This window comes from Eleutherodactylus coqui, chromosome 4 (genome assembly GCF_035609145.1).
Source record: "Eleutherodactylus coqui strain aEleCoq1 chromosome 4, aEleCoq1.hap1, whole genome shotgun sequence".
NCBI classification, from domain to species: Eukaryota; Metazoa; Chordata; class Amphibia; order Anura; family Eleutherodactylidae; genus Eleutherodactylus; species Eleutherodactylus coqui.
The window spans coordinates 245,594,100-245,615,079 of record NC_089840.1 but is presented as its reverse complement, the minus strand read 5'-3'; the positions used below and the strand labels follow the sequence as shown (position 1 = coordinate 245,615,079).

The 20,980-nt window shown below is 43.3% G+C and overlaps 1 protein-coding gene across 2 annotated transcripts in view; it reads left to right on the top strand.

Moving 5' to 3' along the window:
* The window catches only part of BTAF1 (B-TFIID TATA-box binding protein associated factor 1), a 61,127-nt gene extending 40,402 nt beyond the window's left edge, over positions 1-20,725 (top strand). For both annotated transcript variants that reach the window (XM_066601004.1, XM_066601003.1), the window contains exons 21-38: positions 1,379-1,569; positions 5,665-5,812; positions 5,998-6,107; positions 6,723-6,924; positions 7,906-8,054; positions 9,321-9,473; positions 9,660-9,781; positions 9,865-10,032; positions 11,813-11,890; positions 12,168-12,297; positions 12,689-12,830; positions 12,907-13,037; positions 14,194-14,319; positions 14,420-14,572; positions 16,717-16,928; positions 17,836-17,995; positions 18,562-18,732; positions 19,617-20,725. In XM_066601004.1, the coding sequence (XP_066457101.1) occupies positions 1,379-1,569; positions 5,665-5,812; positions 5,998-6,107; positions 6,723-6,924; positions 7,906-8,054; positions 9,321-9,473; positions 9,660-9,781; positions 9,865-10,032; positions 11,813-11,890; positions 12,168-12,297; positions 12,689-12,830; positions 12,907-13,037; positions 14,194-14,319; positions 14,420-14,572; positions 16,717-16,928; positions 17,836-17,995; positions 18,562-18,732; positions 19,617-19,763 (2,693 nt within the window). In that variant the 3' untranslated portion in view covers positions 19,764-20,725. The remainder of the gene's footprint in view (positions 1-1,378; positions 1,570-5,664; positions 5,813-5,997; positions 6,108-6,722; positions 6,925-7,905; positions 8,055-9,320; positions 9,474-9,659; positions 9,782-9,864; positions 10,033-11,812; positions 11,891-12,167; positions 12,298-12,688; positions 12,831-12,906; positions 13,038-14,193; positions 14,320-14,419; positions 14,573-16,716; positions 16,929-17,835; positions 17,996-18,561; positions 18,733-19,616) is intronic.
* Positions 20,726-20,980: the final 255 nt, after the last annotated feature.

The window sequence follows — 20,980 nt, the reverse complement described above, 5'->3', positions numbered from 1 at the left end:
TGCATGAACATCACCAGATGTCCCCTTAGCGCTTATATGCAATTCCTGAGGAATGCAACAGGGCATCAAAATACCAGGATGATCCTTCCTAGTCTGCTTCCTGCTTCAATCACTGCAACAATGCCAGCATGTCCAGTGGATACCTAATTGAATCCCAACAACGTATAATAAAAAAAGCACCGTTTCAGTTCCTCTTAACCTCTTTCAAGCATTGGTGCATGGTTTAGACAGTCCATAATATTTAACTGTATAACCACCTACAAAAACCTTCCACCAATCCCTTTTTTAAAACTTACAAAAAATACCCCAAAGAGGCTACAAATGCATAATGACATTTCTCACATACAATAAAGTGTACTCCCAAATGGGGGCCATACAATATACGTTACTCCGGCGGTTTCCCCTTCATGACTACATGTCTAGCCAATTTCCTTTTTCATGCGTGTCTACTATTCCAAGCGTCCGTAACTAGAAACCTAGGAGATCTTCCATGTATCACATGACTTCAACAGACTACCTGTAATGACATTGGATCTGCCCCCAACGCTGTCAGGGCTGTGCCATAACCTGTAAGTTGTTGAACTGAGTGGTGGGGAGGCGCAGCAGAGCTCAGAATCCAAGATGGAATCTGCTCCCCGTGCGAGCACCACTCGCTCTGCCAAACCCTGACCTCATCCTCCGGGAAAGTGGAGAAGCCGGTCATTCTGCATCAGTACCTTGTCGAGAGCCACATAAAATAGCTTGCTGGGTCGGATTTGGCCAGTGGACCTTCAGTTTGACATTTAATCTAAATGATAGTTGCTCAGTGTAAAGGTATCCCAAGGGCAGCTTCACAGGGGTGTATTTTACACATGCCATATGCAGAGAATAGAACCCATTGTCAATGGGTTTGTTCACATTAACATTTCTGCAGGGCACACAAAAAATGCAGCATGTTCTACTTTTGTTTGTACGCCAAAGGTCCAGTTAGTGAATAGGGGGTGTGCAAATGTGCAAGGAGATGCACAATTCTGCAGAAAACCATCTGGAACTTATTAGGCTGAATAGCCAATTAAATCGGGGTGTGGTTGTCTTGTGTGCAAAAAGTCCAGTAAAATATGCGATAAGCGCACAAAACCTTGTTCACGGAGCAAATACATGTGTGCAATTGCGCATACATCCATGTGAAGCCACCCTAAGTCTTTCTGATCACTAACTGAAGGCCAAGGTCTTTAATCTTATGAAGAATTGGAAATGTGTATAATAGAGATACTATGAATACTCCTATTTAAACATGGAAATCTGGAAATCCGTATAAGGAAAGGCCTGGGTAGGCGTCTGTAGAGCTGTAGCTTCTGTGCTCCACATTGTGTTCTAACTGACTTTATTTCACATACAGGATTCAATTCTGAAAAAGATGGCGCTTGTCACACGGTCACAAAACACAGAGGAATCATTACCCTGTACAGACATCAGCAAGCTGCTTTTGCACTTACTAGCAGACGAGGCCCAACTCCAAAAGCTTCACGGTCCCAGGTGGCGGACCTGCCCACAGGAAGCGGCGGACACACGCCTGCGGAGTCAGACGAGGTATTTATAACCACTCATGTTTTGCGGTTTCTAGTTCAGATGGAAGAGTTGTGTACGCTCCATACTCCAGGAATAGTACAGTGTTCTCTGTGGGCGTCCGTCACTACTACAGAACCTCTAACACCTTCCCATCATAAGTCTACACATTGATAGCATTGGAATTGTTTGGGCAAAGCGGTTGTGCCTCTGTGATCGCCCCGCAGCCGCTACTGAAATGGAAGAAACTGATCCCAGCGGTTTAACCTTTCTGATGCCACAATCTGTTGCGACCTCAAGGAGGGTCTACCTTGTCGGGGTTGATGACTGCATTGCAAAGGGGGGACATCCAAACTGAAAATCCACAATTGACATACTGTGAATTTATTATAGTCCATATGCTGCAGATTTACGGTGCTTTCACACTTTTATATATTTTTTTTTTTTGCAGTGTGTAAGAATGAGATTTCACTGCTTCTACTGTAAGAAGCTGCGTATCTTCTACATGACGTAGCGGAATTGGTGCAGATTTTCTGTAGCGTATAATCGTACCAAACTGTCACAACCTGCACTACGGATGTGGATTGTTCTTTTTTTTTTTTTTCTCCAATCACCATATAGTTAATATCCTTGAACCCCTTCACAACCAAGGACGTACATTTACGTCCTGTGGCCGCGGGGTATGTATGAAAAGAGGTTGCGATGCAACCTCTCTTCATACAGTGCGGGCGTCAGCTGTTTATAACAGCTGACACCCGTGGGCAATAGACCGCGGCTATTAACCATTTAAATGCCGCTGTTAATTCTGACAGTGGCATTTAAATCCCCCGAACGATGTTTGGGGGTCCCGCACGGCCCCCCCCGCGGTGATATCGGGGGAGCCGTGCAGGTGTCATGGCAGCTGGGGGCCTAATGAAAGGCCCCAGGGCTGCCTTAACAGACTGCCTATCAAGCCATCCACACAGGGTGGCTTGATAGACTGCCTGTCAAAAAGCAGTATGATGTAATGCTATAGCATTACGTCATACTGCAGGAGCGATCAAAGCATCGCATCTTAAAGTCCCCCAGGGGGACTTCAAAGTAATGTAAAAAAAAAAAAATCTATAAAATTTTTAATGGAAAAAAAAAAAAAAAAATTGTAAAAGTTTAAATCACCCCCTTTTTGCCATATCTATTATTAAAAAATCTAAATAATAAATTAATATGTATTTGGTATCGCCGCATCCATTAAAGTCCGAACTATCAAAGTAGCGCATTATTTTTCCCGCACGATGAACGTCGTCCGGAAAAAAAAAATGAGCGCCAGAAATGCACTTTTTTAGTTACCCTGTCTCCCAGAAAAAACGCAATAAAAAGCGATCAAAAAGTCATATGTATTCCAAAATGGTACTATCAGAAACTACAGGACATCCCGCAAAAAATGAGACCTTGCTCAACTACGTCGACCGAACAATAAAAAAGTTATCGCGCGCACAAAATGACGTCAGAAAATAATTGAAAAAACTTTGACTTTGAAAAAAAAGAGTATAGTAAAAACAAAACTATACAAGTTTGGTATCGTAGTAATCGTACCGACCCATAGAATAAACTTATGTCGTTTTTGTTGCCGTTTGTGCGCTGTAGAAGCAAGACGCACTAAAAGATGGCGAAATGTCGTTTTGTTTTTTTTTTCATTTTACGCCACTTAGAATTTTTTAAAAGTTTTTCAGTACATTATATGGTACATTAAATAACACCATTGAAAAATACAACTCGCCCCGCAAAAAACAAGCCCTCATACAGCAACATCGATGGATAAATAAGGGAGTTACGATTTTTTTTTTTAAGGGGGGGAGGAAAAATGGAAAAAGAAAAATGGCTGCATCATTAAGGGGTTAATATATCGTCCATAAAATTGGGTGCTGGATTATCAGATGCAGTGATATTCCACATATTGCAGTTTCTGTATTGGAGACTTTCTGGTCTGACGCTGGATTATCAGATGTTGCATTAAAATTTCTCTGACTAAAAAAGATCTATAACATTAAAAACATCCCGGTGTGGATTTTTGACAATCTGCAGCAGAGTTAACCCCTTCAACTGAAAGGGTGAAATCAACTGTGGATCCACACCAAAACCTCTTTGTGAATGTATCTGTGAAATGGAACACATTAATCTCCGCTGCAAGGCAAACTTTTTTTTTTTTCTTTTTGTTTACAATTGCCTCCCCTCTCCAGTGGGTGTGATGGTTGCATCAGCTAATACATAGGCTCTCATTCCCCTAATTCACTTGAATCTCCAGACACGTTGTTATAGCTGCTAATTGTATGTTGGATGTTTTTCACTTTTACATATGAAGCTTGCATTCCAGTGACATGTAAACATGCGTTCCTCGCAGAGTCCTCAGACTTCAATCCTACTGATAACATTGTCATGTTGGCTCGCTCTTCTTTGTCTTGTTTCCCTTCTCCATTTTTGATTCACAACAATCTTGTATGTTGTAAGTTTCCCATAAAAGGTCGATTGCCCAACACTTATGTGATAGTACATTTCTTATCCATGTCTGTAAGAGACACAGACCTTGGGGTATAGCTGCTGCCACTAGGAGATGACACTACATACAAAAAGCTAGTTTCTCCCATCAGCTATGTCCTCATGTAGGCACTTGGCTGAATCTGTTTTAGCTTGGTGTCCATAAGAGGCAGACCTAGGCTGCCGTATGAAGACACAACCCCTGCTCATGTTCATATGCCCACCTGAGTGGACCTGAGCCTATCATGTCATGCAACACTTTCCTGGCTGCTGAGTACCCTGACATGGGCAGAAGCGGTTATTAATTATGTGAGCTCCTTCTAGTCTGTATTTTGTTCCCACTACTTCGCTTTCTATCAGCTGAAATACTGTAAGTCCAAGGGATGGGGTAGGATGAGTTATAGGTTTTTAGAAAAAAAAAAATACAAACGAACTAAGGCCGGCTTCACACAGGCGAGACGCACATCTCCCATGATTATGAACCACTCCTTTTGAACGGGGTCCTACACATGAGCTGATTTATTTATTTTTTAAATTTATTTTTGTCCTCCCCAGATCACACTGCGATGCATGAGGAGAAATTGCAGCATGCCCTCACAGCATCGCATTGCGTCTCCGTGCTAGGTGCATACGAGTGCAATGCAAGGTTTCCCATTGAAAACAATAGGAAATCCTATGAGATACTCTTCCCTCTTTTCGTAGGCTTGCTACTTAAAGTGCATCAGTGGGGAAATTTGCATGTGAAGTTGGCATAAAGGGGAAGGGACTTAATATTTGTATAGCGCCATCTTATTCCACAGCGTTTTCAGGTAACTTATTACCCCCCCCCCCTCCTTCAGGTTGGGAGTGAGAGCTTAGGACTGCATTCTGCTGCCTTATCAGTTTGCACCATACAAGGCATAAATATAGAAGATATCACAAAGCTTTGCACGGATGTCTTTCTTGAGCTCCTTTTGCATCACGTTTTTCATTATAAACGGACACAACATTGAGCTGCTCTCGTATCCCGGAAGACTCCATTGATTTACAGTGGGGCATGCCATTTTAATTGGGATAATGGCGCTGCAAGCATATTTACTGTCACTATTGAAGGAATCTGCAACAGAGGCTCCTACCAGAGTTTTTGGTAACATTTGGACAGATTACCTTCCGACCCCCCCTCCTTTCTCTATAGATGTGGATTTATAGCCGCTACTCCGTGCTGATTTTGTCATAAATAAGGCTTTACAAAAGTCCATTCATGCAGAGTGGAAAAAATCCTTACATCTGCTTGTACTGCACATTTTTTTTCTTTTAATCCAAAAAGCAGGAAATCTTGCCCATATTAATCAGTCTGTAGGATTTTCTGCATTTTCTGGAGAAAAGTGGCCAACAGTGAGAGATGCGGCTCGTGCAACAAACACTTTTTTTTCAAATGCATAAAATGGGTATTCAGTTGCAGAAATAATTTGAGTCATCCATAGCTGATTGGCCGAGGTTCACCATCCACAATCACTTGTTTGACATGCAGTACAGCTCGGCGGTGTCTATTGACAATAGATCTGTTACACCTATTAACCTGTTCTAATTTTTTTATATATATAATTTATTTATTTTTTTCCCCCCTAGAATCATAAGCAACACTTAATCCAGAGACGAGGGGCAGAATTCACTCTTGCTACTATTGCAAAACACTTTGCATGTAATTTAGCCACAGGCCTGCCACATCTTTGGGAGTCCATGGTTGGACCTCTAAGAAATAACATTGACAACTTTGGTAAGTGTCCAGTTTTCAGTGTTTTTTGTTTTTAATGCATGCTCATGTCACCGAGGAAGGATCTGAAGTGTAACTGTTGGTGTATTAATGCTTGTCATGCAGCCAGTAGCTTTTTAAAAAGGTGAGATTGCCAATTCCTCAAATGACTTATGAAGGTAAAACAGAATGTTTTGATGCTGTTGTAGATGGCAAGCTTCTCTTGGAAAAAGGAGAGGAGCACGCCCAGGAACTGGTCTACAGCCTGCAAGTGTTTGAGGTCACGGCCTCATCCATGGATCCCAGTCTTCACCCCCTGGTAAGTCAGGACTTAAAATCTAAATAGCAGATGGAAGTTTGCATATTGCAATATTAGACTTTCCTTGTATTGCTGGCAGCTTTTTAACCTAAAAAAAAAAAAAGCATGGCGACAATCATTTTTAAAGGGAACTTATCTTGTCTTATGAGCGCCATTAAACTTTTTTTTTTTTTTTTCCCTTTTCTATTTTAATGGGCCCATAGAGCAGGTGCCATGGAGTCTGAGGGTGTACTTGGCTCCCTTTGCGCTGTCGGCCCAGGAGCTATTGCTTGGCACATTGAGCAGACTTTTAGTGCATGTGCTCTGACTGCAGAGATGAAGCCCGCTCAATGCACCAGGCGGCTTCCTGTGCCGAGGGGTTAGGGGCCAGGTAAGTATGGCACTTGCTCTGAGCCCATAAACTTGTTCTGTGGTGGTAGGTTCCCTTAAAATATTTTTTCATTAATTAGCTGTGATCCAGCTATCCCTATGAGAATGTAACTGCAATATAATGTCAGGCATCAGTAATGTGACCAACGAGAAAACCTTGATGCCACATATTAGTGCGTTTCAATCTAGAAAAGCTGTTTTTAACTGATTATCGAGTGATTTATTTTTATTTTTTTTTGTTTCCAGCTGCTTCAACATCTTCCTCATCTATTCACGTGTCTGCAACATCCTTACACATCAGTGCGGCATATGGCCTCTCGTTGTGTAGGAGTTATGAGCCGCATCGCTACCATGGAAACCATGAATGGATTTTTGGAAAAAGTTTTGCCGTGGCTCGGCGCTATTGATGATAACACGAAACAGGAGGGGGCCATTGAAGCGCTGGCTTGTATCCTTCCTTTCATTGTAACGCTTGTGTAGAAAATGTTCAGCACTCTTAACGATACAAATTAACATGTAGAACACACTGATGTAAATGTTACCATGCAAACCAGAAGCCTGAGCATTGTAGTTCTGAGTTAGGGAATATATTCATGGGTTTTTGATGCGGAGTTCACTGTGTGGGTAGGAGGGGGTGGATGATGAGCTGTGAGATCGCCTATTGTGAATGGTGGATTCTGTGTTGATAGGTGTTGCCTTTCTTTTGGAATCCTCACTGATATGAGATGACCCGAGGTTTTCTCTACAGAACAGTTAGGGCCCTTTTACACTGGACAATAAACTATTCTTTGCCCGAGTAAACGGGGCGGTGACCTCCTCATCACAAACTGGTCTGCGCTCCGGCAGAGCGTTTAGATTGCACGATTCTTGGGAATCATTAAGTTCTCCTTCACTAATTGTTCAGTGTTTCACATTCCCAATGTGAACGATCAGTCTTTAAACTGCACGAGCCGGCACTGATTTTTGGGCTAGCTGAAACTGAACGACGACCGCGAAGCGCACCGTTCTCATTCTCGTCTGTCGTTGCCTCGCGTCTTAAACGGATTCTTCACTTTCGCTTGTTTGAGCGACAGTCGTTCCATTTAAATGCAGCATAAGAGACGGCTTGGTGGTCGGTATTAAAACTGCATAAACTTACTGTAATCGGCTACTAAAAACAATTCTTATGTTTAAACCAAAAACATGATTTACACAATAGATGTAAACACTTCCTAATGACATTCCTTTTTTTTTTTTGTAAGGTTTGTGTGGTTGTATCCATTTTGGGCGAAATACTTGACTTTACGTCTTTAATTTTTGCCGCAGCCATCATTTGGTGTATCGGTAGAACTGAGGCCGATTTGGAATCAGACCTGTGTTCATTGATGGGTCTTACTGACTGCATGTGCAAAAACATATCATTTGTTATACCTTAACTCTGAAACACAAGGTGTCATGGAGCAGCTGGATGTGGGCATCGTCCCTTACATTGTCCTCTTGGTGGTGCCAGTTCTGGGAAGAATGAGCGATCAGACCGACAGCGTGCGCTTCATGGCAACACAGTGCTTTGCAACACTTATCAGGCTAATGCCACTGGAAGTAAGTTTGTATTGTGTTCTACTAGAACACTGTCTTCTATATCAGCAGAGGTCTGGCCTCAGTCCTGCGCCCTATACCAACATGTTCGGGAGTCTGAGGCGCACATTAGTCTGTTGGTTTTGTAACCGGCTATAGATTGTAGGTAGCGGCTCAACCCAGTTCTGTTATGGCCTTCCACATAGATGGTGACTATTAGAATAAATCCAGTGTTTAACTTTGGGATACTTTCTATGCAAGCAGATGATCACCAGAGTAATTTCTCCAAAGGGCAACTATTGTCCCATGTGAGCATGAATCACTCACTTGTCGGAGTTGCTTGGTTTTTAGCTACCCTAAAAGAAAGTCATCGTTGTTAAACAAGTAGTCATTCACCTATCCAGTGAAGGGAGACGGGCGACTGGAGTCATCGCTCCTGTGTCAGACGCCTAAACTCCCGATCAGTCGTCCCATATAAAAGTACCCTTGGATGTTAACCAGGTGAACGTTGTTGTCTTGTCTGAGGTGCGAGCGTCTGACTACAGACTTATTCACACAGGCAGTTTTAAATTCCGGCATAAAGTAAAGCCATTGAAATCAATGTGTGTGATGGAGAAAAAACATGGCGTGCCGTCTACTGGTACGATTTTAAGCAGTTTTGGATTGACTGAAATAGTTCTGATCAGTGGTAGATGTTATTCACACAGGCGAGTGCAGAGGGGATGTGGCCTCTCTGAAGTACGTGGCAAGCGTCACTAATTCGTGTAGCGGTGCCTGATGCTTCAGCTGTAATACCAGACACTGCCACATGCACATGGATGGTGCCACAGAGGGTAGCACAATGACTGCTGCTATAAACATTAACAAAAACCTCTTCAGCACATGGGCATTTGACAACTCTTTGGACGATGCCCGACTTATCTCAGTATTCAAGGCCAGATAGTGATTTGTCAGTAAGTGGGGTAGATGGATGCTGGCTTTCCCTGTTCTATGATCCTGCAGTACGTCTGCCTGCCAGATCATCCATTATTCCTGAAGCCAGCTTCCAGTCTCGGTTCCTCTCAACAATTAGTTATGAGGCTGGAATAACGGATGTAAGCGCAGGATATTATTGTAAGCCATATTTGTGGTAGCGTGCCAGGATCTGTTTCTGTAAGTACTTAGGCTTCACACGTTCCTTTCTTGTAAAGCGTGATACATTATGGTATATTAATGTTGGTAAAGATCCAGGTTTTGTCTCTTCCTCTTAAGTTGTATTACTCTTTGGATCACCTTGGTGTTCGGTTTTAGGCTGGAATCCCAGATCCTCCCAATATGTCCGAGGAGTTAATTAAACTAAAAGCCAGGGAGCGCAACTTCTTGGAACAACTGCTGGACGGAAAGAAATTGGAAAATTATACAATTCCTGTTCCAATAAAAGCTGAGCTGAGGAAATATCAGCAGGTAACATGCCAAACCATTTTTTTTTTTCTGCTGCAACCTGCCTGAAAATACGGTACCTTAATCATTGTAGTATGCGTCAAATGTTTCACACACACTTCTAACTTTCACACACACTTCTAACTTTTTCTGTTTCCATAAGACCTAATTATACTCGCTGATTGGTGTTTTTCTTATCGTTTCCTGAAGGATGGTGTCAATTGGCTGGCCTTTCTAAATAAATACAAACTCCATGGGATCCTGTGTGATGATATGGGTCTGGGAAAGACCTTGCAGTCTATATGTATTCTTGCAGGGGACCACTGCCTTAGGTAAAACTTGTACGCTATTGTATCTTTTCTACATTGATGTACGGTGATTGACTATTCTAAGTCTCACTCTATATACATTACAGATCTCAAGAGTATAGCAGGAGTAAGTCGGCCGACTGCATACCTCTCCCTTCACTGGTTGTATGTCCTCCAACCTTAACTGGGCACTGGGTGGATGAAGTGGGAAAATTCTGCTCTAAAGAATATCTCAACCCGTTACATTACACCGGTCCTCCGACAGAGCGAGCCAGGCAAGTAATTGTCCACATATCAAGGCTGCAGTAACTTTTCTTGATATTTAAGGGGTTTTCTGGGACTAAACTATTGACCTGTTCTGAGGAGCAGGATCCACTGCTTGAGATCCCCATCAATCAGCTGATTTGAAGGGGCAGCGGCACTTGGGTGGACACCACGGCCGCTTCAGTCCATACTAGGCACATCGCTGTACATTGTTTAGTGGCTTTGCCTGCTATTGCTCCTCAGGCTTGTGCACATAAATGGGACGGAGATGCACCGGGGGCTTTTGATAAATGGTAACATCATACGCCTGAAGATAGACCACAGTCAAAGCTGCAGCCTCTTCAGACAGCTGATCGGTGGGGATACAAGGTGGCAGATCCTTTCTGATCATCTATTGATAGCCTAAACTTAGGGGTTTTCTGGGACATCCTAAGGCTGGGTTCACACGGGGCGTATTCCCGTCGGAAATCTCGCGGTTTGGCTGCAGCAAAAACTGCGAGATTTCTGCCGGGAGAACCGCCGCAGTTTAAGCCGCGGCTGCTTTGAAGCGGCCCGGCCGCTCATTTTTCCGTTGCGGCTGGTGCTCCATAGAGGAGAGCGCGGCCGCGACGAAAATAAACAAAAAAGAAAAGTAAATAGACATGCTGCATCTTCTGAAACCGCGGCTGCGGCGGCCGCAGCCACTGTTTCAGCCGGACTTACCACAGCGGATTGGCCGTCCCGTGTGGACGAGATTTCTGAGAGATCTCGTCCACATGGCTGGCTAATCCCGAGATTAGCGACCGCGGGCGGATTTGCTGCGGCCAAATTCCGCGCGGCAAATCCGCCCTGTGTGAACCCAGCCTCAAAAATATGTAGCCAATTTTCTTATCTTTGCCTCTTAAAGAAGAATGAAAAGTTTAAAATATATCCTCTCCCTTTCAGAGTTCTCATCTGATATCCTAACTCTAGGGAATGGAGCTTTTTGTCTTTACAAAGCTCCAAATCCCCTATTTGCTGTAGCTGTGGAGCTTAAAAGATTCTGACTGAAGCTACCACTAGGGGGCGCTTTACTGAAAACTGTTTTAAGCTCTGCTCATTTGCATTATTTTCTGCCAGTTTTCCGTCGGTGATGCTGGCCAGAACAGCGTAACTTTACTATTCTATCCAGTAAGAAGAAATAATGTAAACCTCACCCTTTCCGCACCCTATACAAACTACTACATGCCTAATTCCTTTAGGGAAATTTAGAGTTCTTCCTTTTTTCTTGAGTTGTGATGTTCTTACTTGTGTGTTTTTTTTGGTATTTTAGTTAGATTTACAATGCATTCTTTTTCTTAAAGGATTGATGGAAGTATAATGGCCTAATACTGTGAAATATGACAAATGCAGCTTCCTTTATGTTTTTGTATTGCGATGTATAAAATGCCCAATAAACGTCCCTTTAAAAAAAAAAAAAAACTGACACACTTGCAAGTCGAGGGGGGGGGGGGATCGTGGTGTATTTTGATCCAAATGGTTCCATCATGGCTACTGTAAAGAGCAGAAGGGAGGATGACAGGCTGAAGGGGCCTTATACAGCTTCCATTTACCGCAGCTGCTGGTTTCCCAAGTTTACTTGTTACTTTCACGCATCCAAAATTACATGTTAAAATAAATTAACATTTTTATAAGCAATTTTATAAAATGGAAGAAATATTCTTTTGGCTGCAAAGTCTTGTGCTGATACAGTGGGAAGTCTACTTTGTGGGGGAGGGGTGTGGGATTCCTTGTGCAATCTACTTATACCAGTCTATCCTTCCCATTTTACAGGTTGCAACACCAAGTGAAGAGACACAATCTGATTGTAGCTTCTTATGACGTGGTTAGGAATGATATCGACTTCTTCAGGTAAGTCTTTGTACTGGTCCTAAGTTACCATCGGTTACCACTCTTCTGATTATAGCTGTTCTCCATTCTTTTTTGGGTTTATGACTTAAACTGTCTAGATTTATCATGCGTAGCTTTAAAAGTGGACTAGAATTTGGCACTTTAATCCAATCCTACAGTGGATGAGCATCGAATCGGTTCTTCTCTTGCTATACAAATGACGCTTTACCACTTCTGTACAGAAGACGTTGCTGTGATGCCGCAATGTTTACTTTAACCTTGTAATACTTTATTTCAGGAACATGAAGTTTAATTACTGTATTCTGGATGAAGGTCATATCATTAAGAATGGAAAGACCAAATTGTCAAAAGCTGTTAAGCAGTTAACCGCAAACTATAGAATAATCTTGTCTGGAACGCCAATTCAGGTATGTTTAGGCGTAGTGTGAGGCCTAGTCTGCATACACAGTGACTGTTCCAGGGAGGCTCTGTATGTAGCCATAGGCCCCCATTTACTCCCTGGTGGAAGCCAGGAGTATCCTTTTGATCTCCTGCAGGATGACGTCCATCGGTATACAACACCCCATCCCCGCTGCATGGAAGTAGACTAGTTTAGAGAGGGGGAAAAAAAGCACAATGCAGTATATCTGCAACATACGGCTCTTCAATAGCATGCATCAGAATCCTCCGTTGGGAAGTGTGAATTGATTTGGTGACTTGCATACTCGGCTTGACCACTTCAGTGATCTTGACCTAGAGCAACCACCTGCCATTTAGTAAAGCCATTCTATGTCAACCTGCCTTCTCTTATTTCCACAGAACAATGTTTTGGAGCTCTGGTCACTGTTTGATTTCCTCATGCCGGGCTTTTTAGGCACAGAACGGCAATTTGCTGCAAGATACGGGAAACCTATTTTAGCAAGTAGAGATGCTAAAAGTTCTTCTCGTGAACAGGAAGCTGGTAAGGAATGCGCACCGGCTTAGTTTTGTGCAAGATTCATCTTTTTCTGTCTACTTATCTTACTAATTTTTAACAGGTGTTCTTGCAATGGAGGCATTACATCGGCAAGTTTTACCATTTTTGCTCCGCAGAATGAAGGAGGATGTATTGCAGGATCTTCCTCCCAAGATTATTCAAGATTACTACTGTTCCTTGAGTCCTTTGCAGGTAAATATTCAAAAGGTTGTGCTTTTTCTCAGTGATCTAAGGCTTTGTGGAAATGATTTTCTGCAAAACCAATGTAATCAAGTTAGAGGAGATGATCTAAGGGCCCTTTTCCATGGGCCGATAAATCGTTGGGATTTCCACATCCAGCAAGAATCTAAACTACTATCGCTCAGTGTAAATGAATGCCCCCACTGAGCGATGAATGAGAATTCATTTGCTTCTCATTCGTCATTTAGTTTCTGCAAGCAGAAAATTTGAGGACGGATCGGAATATTCAAACAGGCATCTTTTCACTTATGAGCAACTGTCTGCTTGTGAATGGAGGCAGGCAGGCCAGAAAGATCCCGGTCCTGCTTCGTCTCCAGTCACTGAGCGGTAATCGCTCCCGTGTAAAAGCACAGGAACTATTATCGCTGGGTCTACCTGTCCGGCATCTGCTATGTGTGGGGGTGTATGTCGTGTGTACAGAGTGGCATCTGGAGCTGAACCAGCCTCCTCCATAAGCAGTAGGTGCTGGCTGCTTTATACAGCTGACGCTCACTGGGAATGGAGGGAACACTAATTAAAACAGTTTGACCATATACCGTGTTTCCCTGAAAATAAGACCGTGTCTTGTATTAATTTTTTTTGTTCAAAAAGGTTTAACTTTTTTACATGTAGAGCTGTCTGGATACTATTTAAATTGACTTTTTTAATTAACTGTTAGCAGGGCTTAATTTTGGAGTAGGGCTTATATTGCAAGCATCCTCAAAAAGCCTGAAAAATCATTTTGCATCCTCAAAAATTCTGGAAAATCATGCTATGTCTTATTTTCAGGGTATGTCTTATTTTCAGGGAAATGGGGTAGATGCCTCGGATAGTAGTGACTGTGGCATCTAAGCAGTTAGAGAAGATTCCATCCCTAAACCCCATCAGCCATGCCTTCATTCCCTTTGTAGTGTGCCTAAAGGTTGTAATAGACAAAGGCTTAGTGGAATCCCCAGATCTTTAATTTTAGTACTCTGTGGACCCTATGATAGAATAGTGCTGATGCTGCAATACAGAAGTTTTTGGAAAAGTAGTAGAACTCTTCGTTGTACCAACACCTCTTATTTGCTTCTACCTTGTAAATGTCACTTGTATTCACTGTACATTTCTGAATTGCACTAATTCTCAGGTTCAGTTATATGAAGATTTTGCAAAGTCTCGTGCAAAGACTGATGTGGATGAATCCGTTTCAGCAACTTCACTGGCAGAACAGACTGAAAAGCCAAAGCTCAAAGCCACAGGACATGTGTTTCAGGTAACTGTGTGCATTTTCTACAATGTAGATTTAAAAGATGGAGAATGTAGTATGACTTCCCATGCACTGGAGTAACCTTTATTGTATAATGCCTCCTTAGGCACTGCAATATCTGCGGAAGCTATGCAACCATCCGGCGTTGGTTTTAACCGTTCAGCATCCAGAGCACAAGAAGGTCACAGATCAGCTTGCGACCCAGAACTCGAATCTGCGGGATATTCAGCATGCCCCCAAACTGTCGGCATTAAAACAAGTACGTATATCTAAAGAGATGCACATTAAAACATAAAAGAAACCCTCGGGTTCAGTTACATGGTAACATAAATGGTAAGTTGGCTTAAGTTGTACACAAAGTAAGGTTAAATGAAGCAATCATGTTTACGTGAACCAACATCTCTCCGCGGCAGCTTTTCCACAATCTTTAGCAGCTTTATGAAGAGCGTAAAGGGTTTGAAACTTTAATATTGATGGCCTATGCTTGAGAAAGCCCATGCATACTGGATCGATGAGGGCTGAATCTGGCGCTCCCTCTGTTCAGTTCACTTGGAGACCTTTCACACGGGTCTACCAGTCATACCTCTGTACATTTTGAAGTGGCTGTGCCTGATACTGCAGCTCAGTTCCATTCAAGTAAGTGGAACAAAGCTGCAATACTACTGTAGACCCTGAGGTCCTGGTAAACCCTGAGGTCCTGCAATCATCTGATCAGAGGGTTCACCAGGTGTTGAAGCTATATTTTTAATATACTTATTTTTGGGGATATCCATAGCCTATTCTAAGGATAGCCCCTCAGTAATAAGGAGGTTGTCCAGAGTTCTTCTATTGATGACCTATCCTCAGGATAGCTAATCATTAGTTGATCGGTGAGCGTCTGCTGCTAAGAATTTCCGTCAGTCAGCTGTTTTCCGGCACCGCTGCCAGTACAGACAACTCTAGAAGCAGATTGCACAGTCCTTATTGCAACTGCCTAGTTTGATTGGTACTTCAGGCACAGCTCCCATTGAACTCAGTGGGAACTGTACATGTACCATTTCGGGCCACTGTACTCTTGATCTGCTTCCAGCTCTGACTGCATTAACAGTTGTGCCAGGAATTGGCTGATTGGTGGGGATCCCAAGCAGAGGGCAGAAGGTCCCTTCCAATCATAAAAGGAAGCAGGACAGCACATCTGCAAGGAAATAATGGAATGTAGGAAATAAAAGATATTTAACTCACCTGGTGTGTGCGGCACAACCTAGAAGGGTTAGCCTTGGGTTCAAGGGGGCAAACACTTCGATATTATGGCAGACCCTGTCCAGAAGACATCCAAAGGAGAGCAAATGTAGAAAGAATTCTGAGGCACTAAGATCTTGGACAAATATCAAAGGAAGGTATATGAAGAAAAAGTTCTGCGCTTGGCTCAAACCCCAAAATTAAATTGTAACGTGATCTCACTTGGAACGGGGTGGGTGGGTGGGGTCTAGGGCGTAATCCAAAAGAAATTCTGTCTGACTTGCTATGATAAATACATTGGCTCTCTAGGGGTATTTAGCACATTTTTGCTCTACCTCATGGCTCATGCACATAATGCAGCAAACATTTTGCAAATGTTGTAGTTGGTGCTCACTATCCTAAATCCTTTTGCTTGTCCAAATCATTGGGGGACACAGCTGAAGACCGTAGGTACCGCCACTAGGAGGCAGGCAAAAAGCAGAAAGTGTTGGCTCCTCCTGTTAGCTATACCCCCTGCAGGCACCAAGCTAATCAGTTTTAGCTTTATGTCTGTAGGATGCAGACAAGTTATTGCTGGTCTTCATCTACCATTGGATTTGGGGAATACAGGAAGGCAGGACTCTCCCTGTTACCCCACAAAGGAGGGTGAACAGAATTAACAGTTCTGTTGTCTGCCCTGTCCTCAGAAGAAAAAGGAGGCACGTTCAATCTCTAACCTGAACGTGACCCTCCAGCCATGGTGTCTCACCTTATTTTCTGGGCACTCCCTACCTCCTCAAAGGCAGGCGAGTGCTAGGAGGGACACTGCTGGAACTTGGGAAGCCCTTATCCTTCGTTCAAGGGATAAGTAGGTCGCCAGGAGGTCCGATCTTAAACCCTTTATACATAGAAGTTGAGCTTGTGTTCACATAGGTACTAGGAAGACTATCAGATGACTCCATTATGAAGTGTTTTTTCCCTGCACTTCTGCTTGAATAAAGTGTCTCGCTGCATAATTTAAAATGACATAAGAGTGGAGATGATGGAGTATCGCTGGCATTACTGTTGTGTCATTTTAATTAAGTGCATTAAAAGAGATCTATTTTATTCAAGGGGAAGAGAGAATTTATATTAAAGCACAAATCCCAGCCAAGAATGTGTGGCATCCTAAATAAATTTGGTGTTACCTTTTTTTCTTCCCTGCAGTTGTTGTTGGACTGCGGTCTGGGTAATGCCGGCACTCCGGAGAGCGGCACCGAAGCCGTCGTAGCCCAGCACAGAGTATTGATCTTCTGTCAGCTAAAGAGCATGCTGGATATCGTGGAGCACGACCTTTTCAAACCTCACTTGCCCTCTGTTACATATTTACGGTTGGATGGTAGTATACCTGCTGGTCAGAGACATTCCATTGTGTCCAGGTGAGTTTAGGGGCCACATGGGAGGAGATGCCTCACCGTTTTAGGAATGGAATTACATTTGGTTAATGTAATCTGCCTAGTCATAGGTTCATTTCTTTTTTTTTTTTTTGGTGTGGAGATAATTTATATAGTTGGCTTTTTAGTATTAAAATGTATTTTTTGACAACCCCTTCCCCAAGAAACAATACAATTTTCCACATATTGATTCCGCTAGGAGGGCTTGTTTTTGGAAGAACAAAAAACAAGGGTGTGTGATTTGGGATAATGAAGGGAGGGAGCTTTCTCTAACGCAATGCCCCAGTCAGTAGTGACTGGCATCTGAAATGGTTAAACTGTTAGGATCAGCATTACCTCCGTTCCCAGCGGGTGTTAGCCATGTAAAGCAGCCAGCTCTATGCTCCCTGTACATGTGCCACACTCCCTCATATATAGCTAAGGGGTTAGGTCATCTTATGTAAAAAGGCCGCATAAGGCGCAGTCTTAGCGCTTTTTACACAGGAATGATCATTGCTCAGTGACTGGAGACAAAGCAGGCCCGGCATCGTTCTGGCCCGCCCCCCTGCATTCACAACAAACAGAACTTGTACAATATACTTCAGTATTGCAGTATATAGCATTTCTTAAGGCACTTTATTAAACCTGCCATCTGGACAGCTTAATAGGGAGAGATACATGCAGGCCTTGGGAGTCTTCCCAATAGTGGCAGGTTGCCCAGTCTTGTTGCAGGTATTCAGGTGGTAGAGGAAGCTCCCTCTCTCTATATTGGTCATTTTTAAAGTGACCTATATAAAGAGTCAACGTCCGCGCTTGACTCCAATTCGGATGCCTGCTCTATACAGTGACCTCTGCCACATGTACGGCGGGTATGACATGAATGATTAATGTGGCAAAAAAAAATTTCTTGCAGGTTTAATAATGACCCATCTATAGACGTGTTGCTGCTGACCACCCACGTGGGTGGTTTGGGTCTGAACCTGACCGGTGCCGACACTGTAGTGTTTGTTGAACACGACTGGAATCCAATGAGAGATCTTCAGGCCATGGACAGAGCGCACCGTATTGGCCAGGTAAGATCATAATGTCCGAGGATTCAGTTCCTCTAGAAAATTCTTAGACTGTGAACTGCTGCATCCAGAATATATGTAAACTGCTGCGTGTCGGAGAGACTGAATGTGAGAAGACTCTTCTGGATGAAGACTGCAATCTGTTTAACCACCTTTTTGTTTTCTGATACTGAACATTTTAAATTAATGTCAAGGTAACCTTTCGGAGCGTGGATACTCGGTGACAGTTTCCGGCCTATATGGCCATGCATGAGGGGGAGAAGCACAAACTTCATCTCCTACCCACCTTATACAGATGTTGCTTTAAATCGTAAAGCTATTAAAGAGCTGCTCCTTGTATCCCATTCAGCAAATCGGTCTTGGACTCTGTTTGCACCGATGTCGTAGGATCCATGATGCAGCAGAAACCAGTATGAATAGAACCCTAAAAGGGAAACGTGAAATCCAGTTAAATGAGCCAGTCTTGATCCGTGCTCATCAAACTGCCGTGTAAAAGTGCCCAATGCTTCCTCTACCAGAAAGGTCTCTTTGCGCATCCATAAACTGTATTTCCTTCTGTTTTGTTGCAGAAACGTGTAGTAAATGTGTACCGACTTATTACAAGAGGGACTCTGGAGGAGAAGATTATGGGGCTGCAGAAGTTCAAAATGAGTATTGCGAATACCGTAATTAGCCAGGAAAATGCCAGCTTACAAAGTATGGGCACTGACCAGCTGCTGGACCTGTTTACACTTGACAAGGTGAGCACGGAGCACTCTACTCTTTACCAGCATGATACGGTAAAATATACTACATTAACAAGCTTTGCACTTACGAGGATGTATCTGGTATTGTTTCACCTGAACTTACTCTGGAACCCCCTACAAACCCTTGTATGCAAAAAATGGTCTTCAATTTAAAGCGACCCTCCTGGCCTGCAGCAACAAAGATGGCTGCACTGCTTCTGACTACCTGATAGCCTACAGATGCATACTAACACACTACATGCTGCTTTCAGCGGCCGGCGCTGCTAATGTGGACAACCGAAGAAGGTTTAGTGTCTTGGGCCTCATGTCCATGGGCATAATTGAATTGCTGAATCCATGTGGGTTCAATATGCCCATAGATTTGTTTTTCCCGGCGTGCAAATCAACGCAGCATGCTCCATCTTTCTGACTTAAATGGAAGCCGCTTGTTCGATCCACGGCACGCCCACAACTGACACTGTAGCGGTGCCGCATGAAGGCAGGGGATTTTTAAAAAAAACAAAAAACCATGCTTGTGGCACGCCAAGCACATCCGCCATGCAGAAGAAAGAAGATCCGTCCGTGACAGAGGAGACTCGCACCGCATCTGGAAAGAGGAGTAAATGTCTTTTTTGGCTCGTGTCTGCAGGCACGGGTGGAATCCGCTGCGGGATTCCACACTCAGAATCCGTGCATGCCCGTGGACATGAGGCCTTAGATTAATAATGCATACTAATACACAGTATGCATCAGGTTGTCAGGAGCGGTGCGGCCATCTTTCTTTCTCCAGGCCTGAATGGTCGCTTTTAGTAGACAGAAACTTCCCGTCTTCAAGCTCCTCTGTTTTTCTAGGTGTTTTTGCGGTCGTAATATCTGTTCCGAATTATCTTTGTTTTTAGGACGGAAAGGGTGAAAAAATGGACACATCAGAAAGCATGGGAAAGAGTTCCATGAAGGCGATTCTGGACAACCTGGGAGAACTATGGAACCAGGAGCAGTACGATTCCGAGTTCAGTCTTGACAATTTTATGCACTCTTTGAAGTAAACCCACCAATGCGGCTGCTGCTACGTCGTCCTTTTTGTTTTGCTGATATTCAGCAAGAGTGGAAGATGGTACAATGGGTATTGGTGTCATTTTTACCAGGCTGGTTCGATTTCCGATGGAATCGGCGGAGGGACTAGAAGTGGGAGAGAACGTGTCACACGATATACAGTCTTAAAAGATGGAGCCCTGAAGCTTGGCGCATTACAGCTGCGGCCGTCCTGCACTGCCGGCGGCTGGCCCAACATGTAATGTCCTATTTTTGTATGGAGAAATTTTTTTTTTTGACCTGTGACTCCTCACTAGATAAATGGCCCCACCGTACAGAGTCCTCATAGACCGGCTGTGGCGCACTTGGTAGACATATGGCAGTGATCACAAGCCACATTTTAAAGATTGAGTTTTATGCCCTCAGCTGCTGGCATGAATGTGGCGGTATAGTTTTTTCCTTTTTTTTTTTAAGGTTGTACATTTTAACAAATTTTGATCTTATTTTGCTTTTTTTGGTTGGGGATTAATAGTCTGAACTTCAATGAACTTTGGTTTTCTGGAGTTTATCTAGCGCTATGCACATGTTCTGCTAATCTACGTCAGCTGCCTGCAGATCTAGGATTCTATCCTCTGGAAGAGGCCAACGGATGTGCTTGTCATGTTTTAATAGATGACCTGTCCCTTGCACATATAGACTTGCTATGTGTACTATGTCAGAAAGGATTCTTACCCTGTGTATATGTAGTTCATGTTGTAAACATCAGATAACGCTCAGCCTTCAGCATTGGCCGTACGGTGACCGGATCCAAGCGTTTGCTGAGAGAAGAGTGGGAAAGAAAAATGACCTCCCCCGTTGTAATATATAGAGATCGCAGTCCTAATAATTACCTGTCACAACTTTTATCCGTGGCGTGCTGTAACGAATTATCATTCCATGTAAACCGAAAATAAAAACTAACTTGTCTTTATTTTCACTCAGTTGTCGCTTTTTATCTGTCAAGTGTTTTCTAGTGTTTACATTTAGAAGAGCTCTCGGCTGTGTCATGGCACGTTGTGCATTCATATATATTGGGCCGTATACCCACTGAGGCTGCGGCCCAAACGTATTGGATATACATTTTCGCACTTGACTATCTCTGCAACAGAGATCACATTGTAGCACAGAGAACCTACAATCCTCCTGCGTGACGGATCTGCAGTACAAGGAGCAGCGGTCACTGTATAGAATA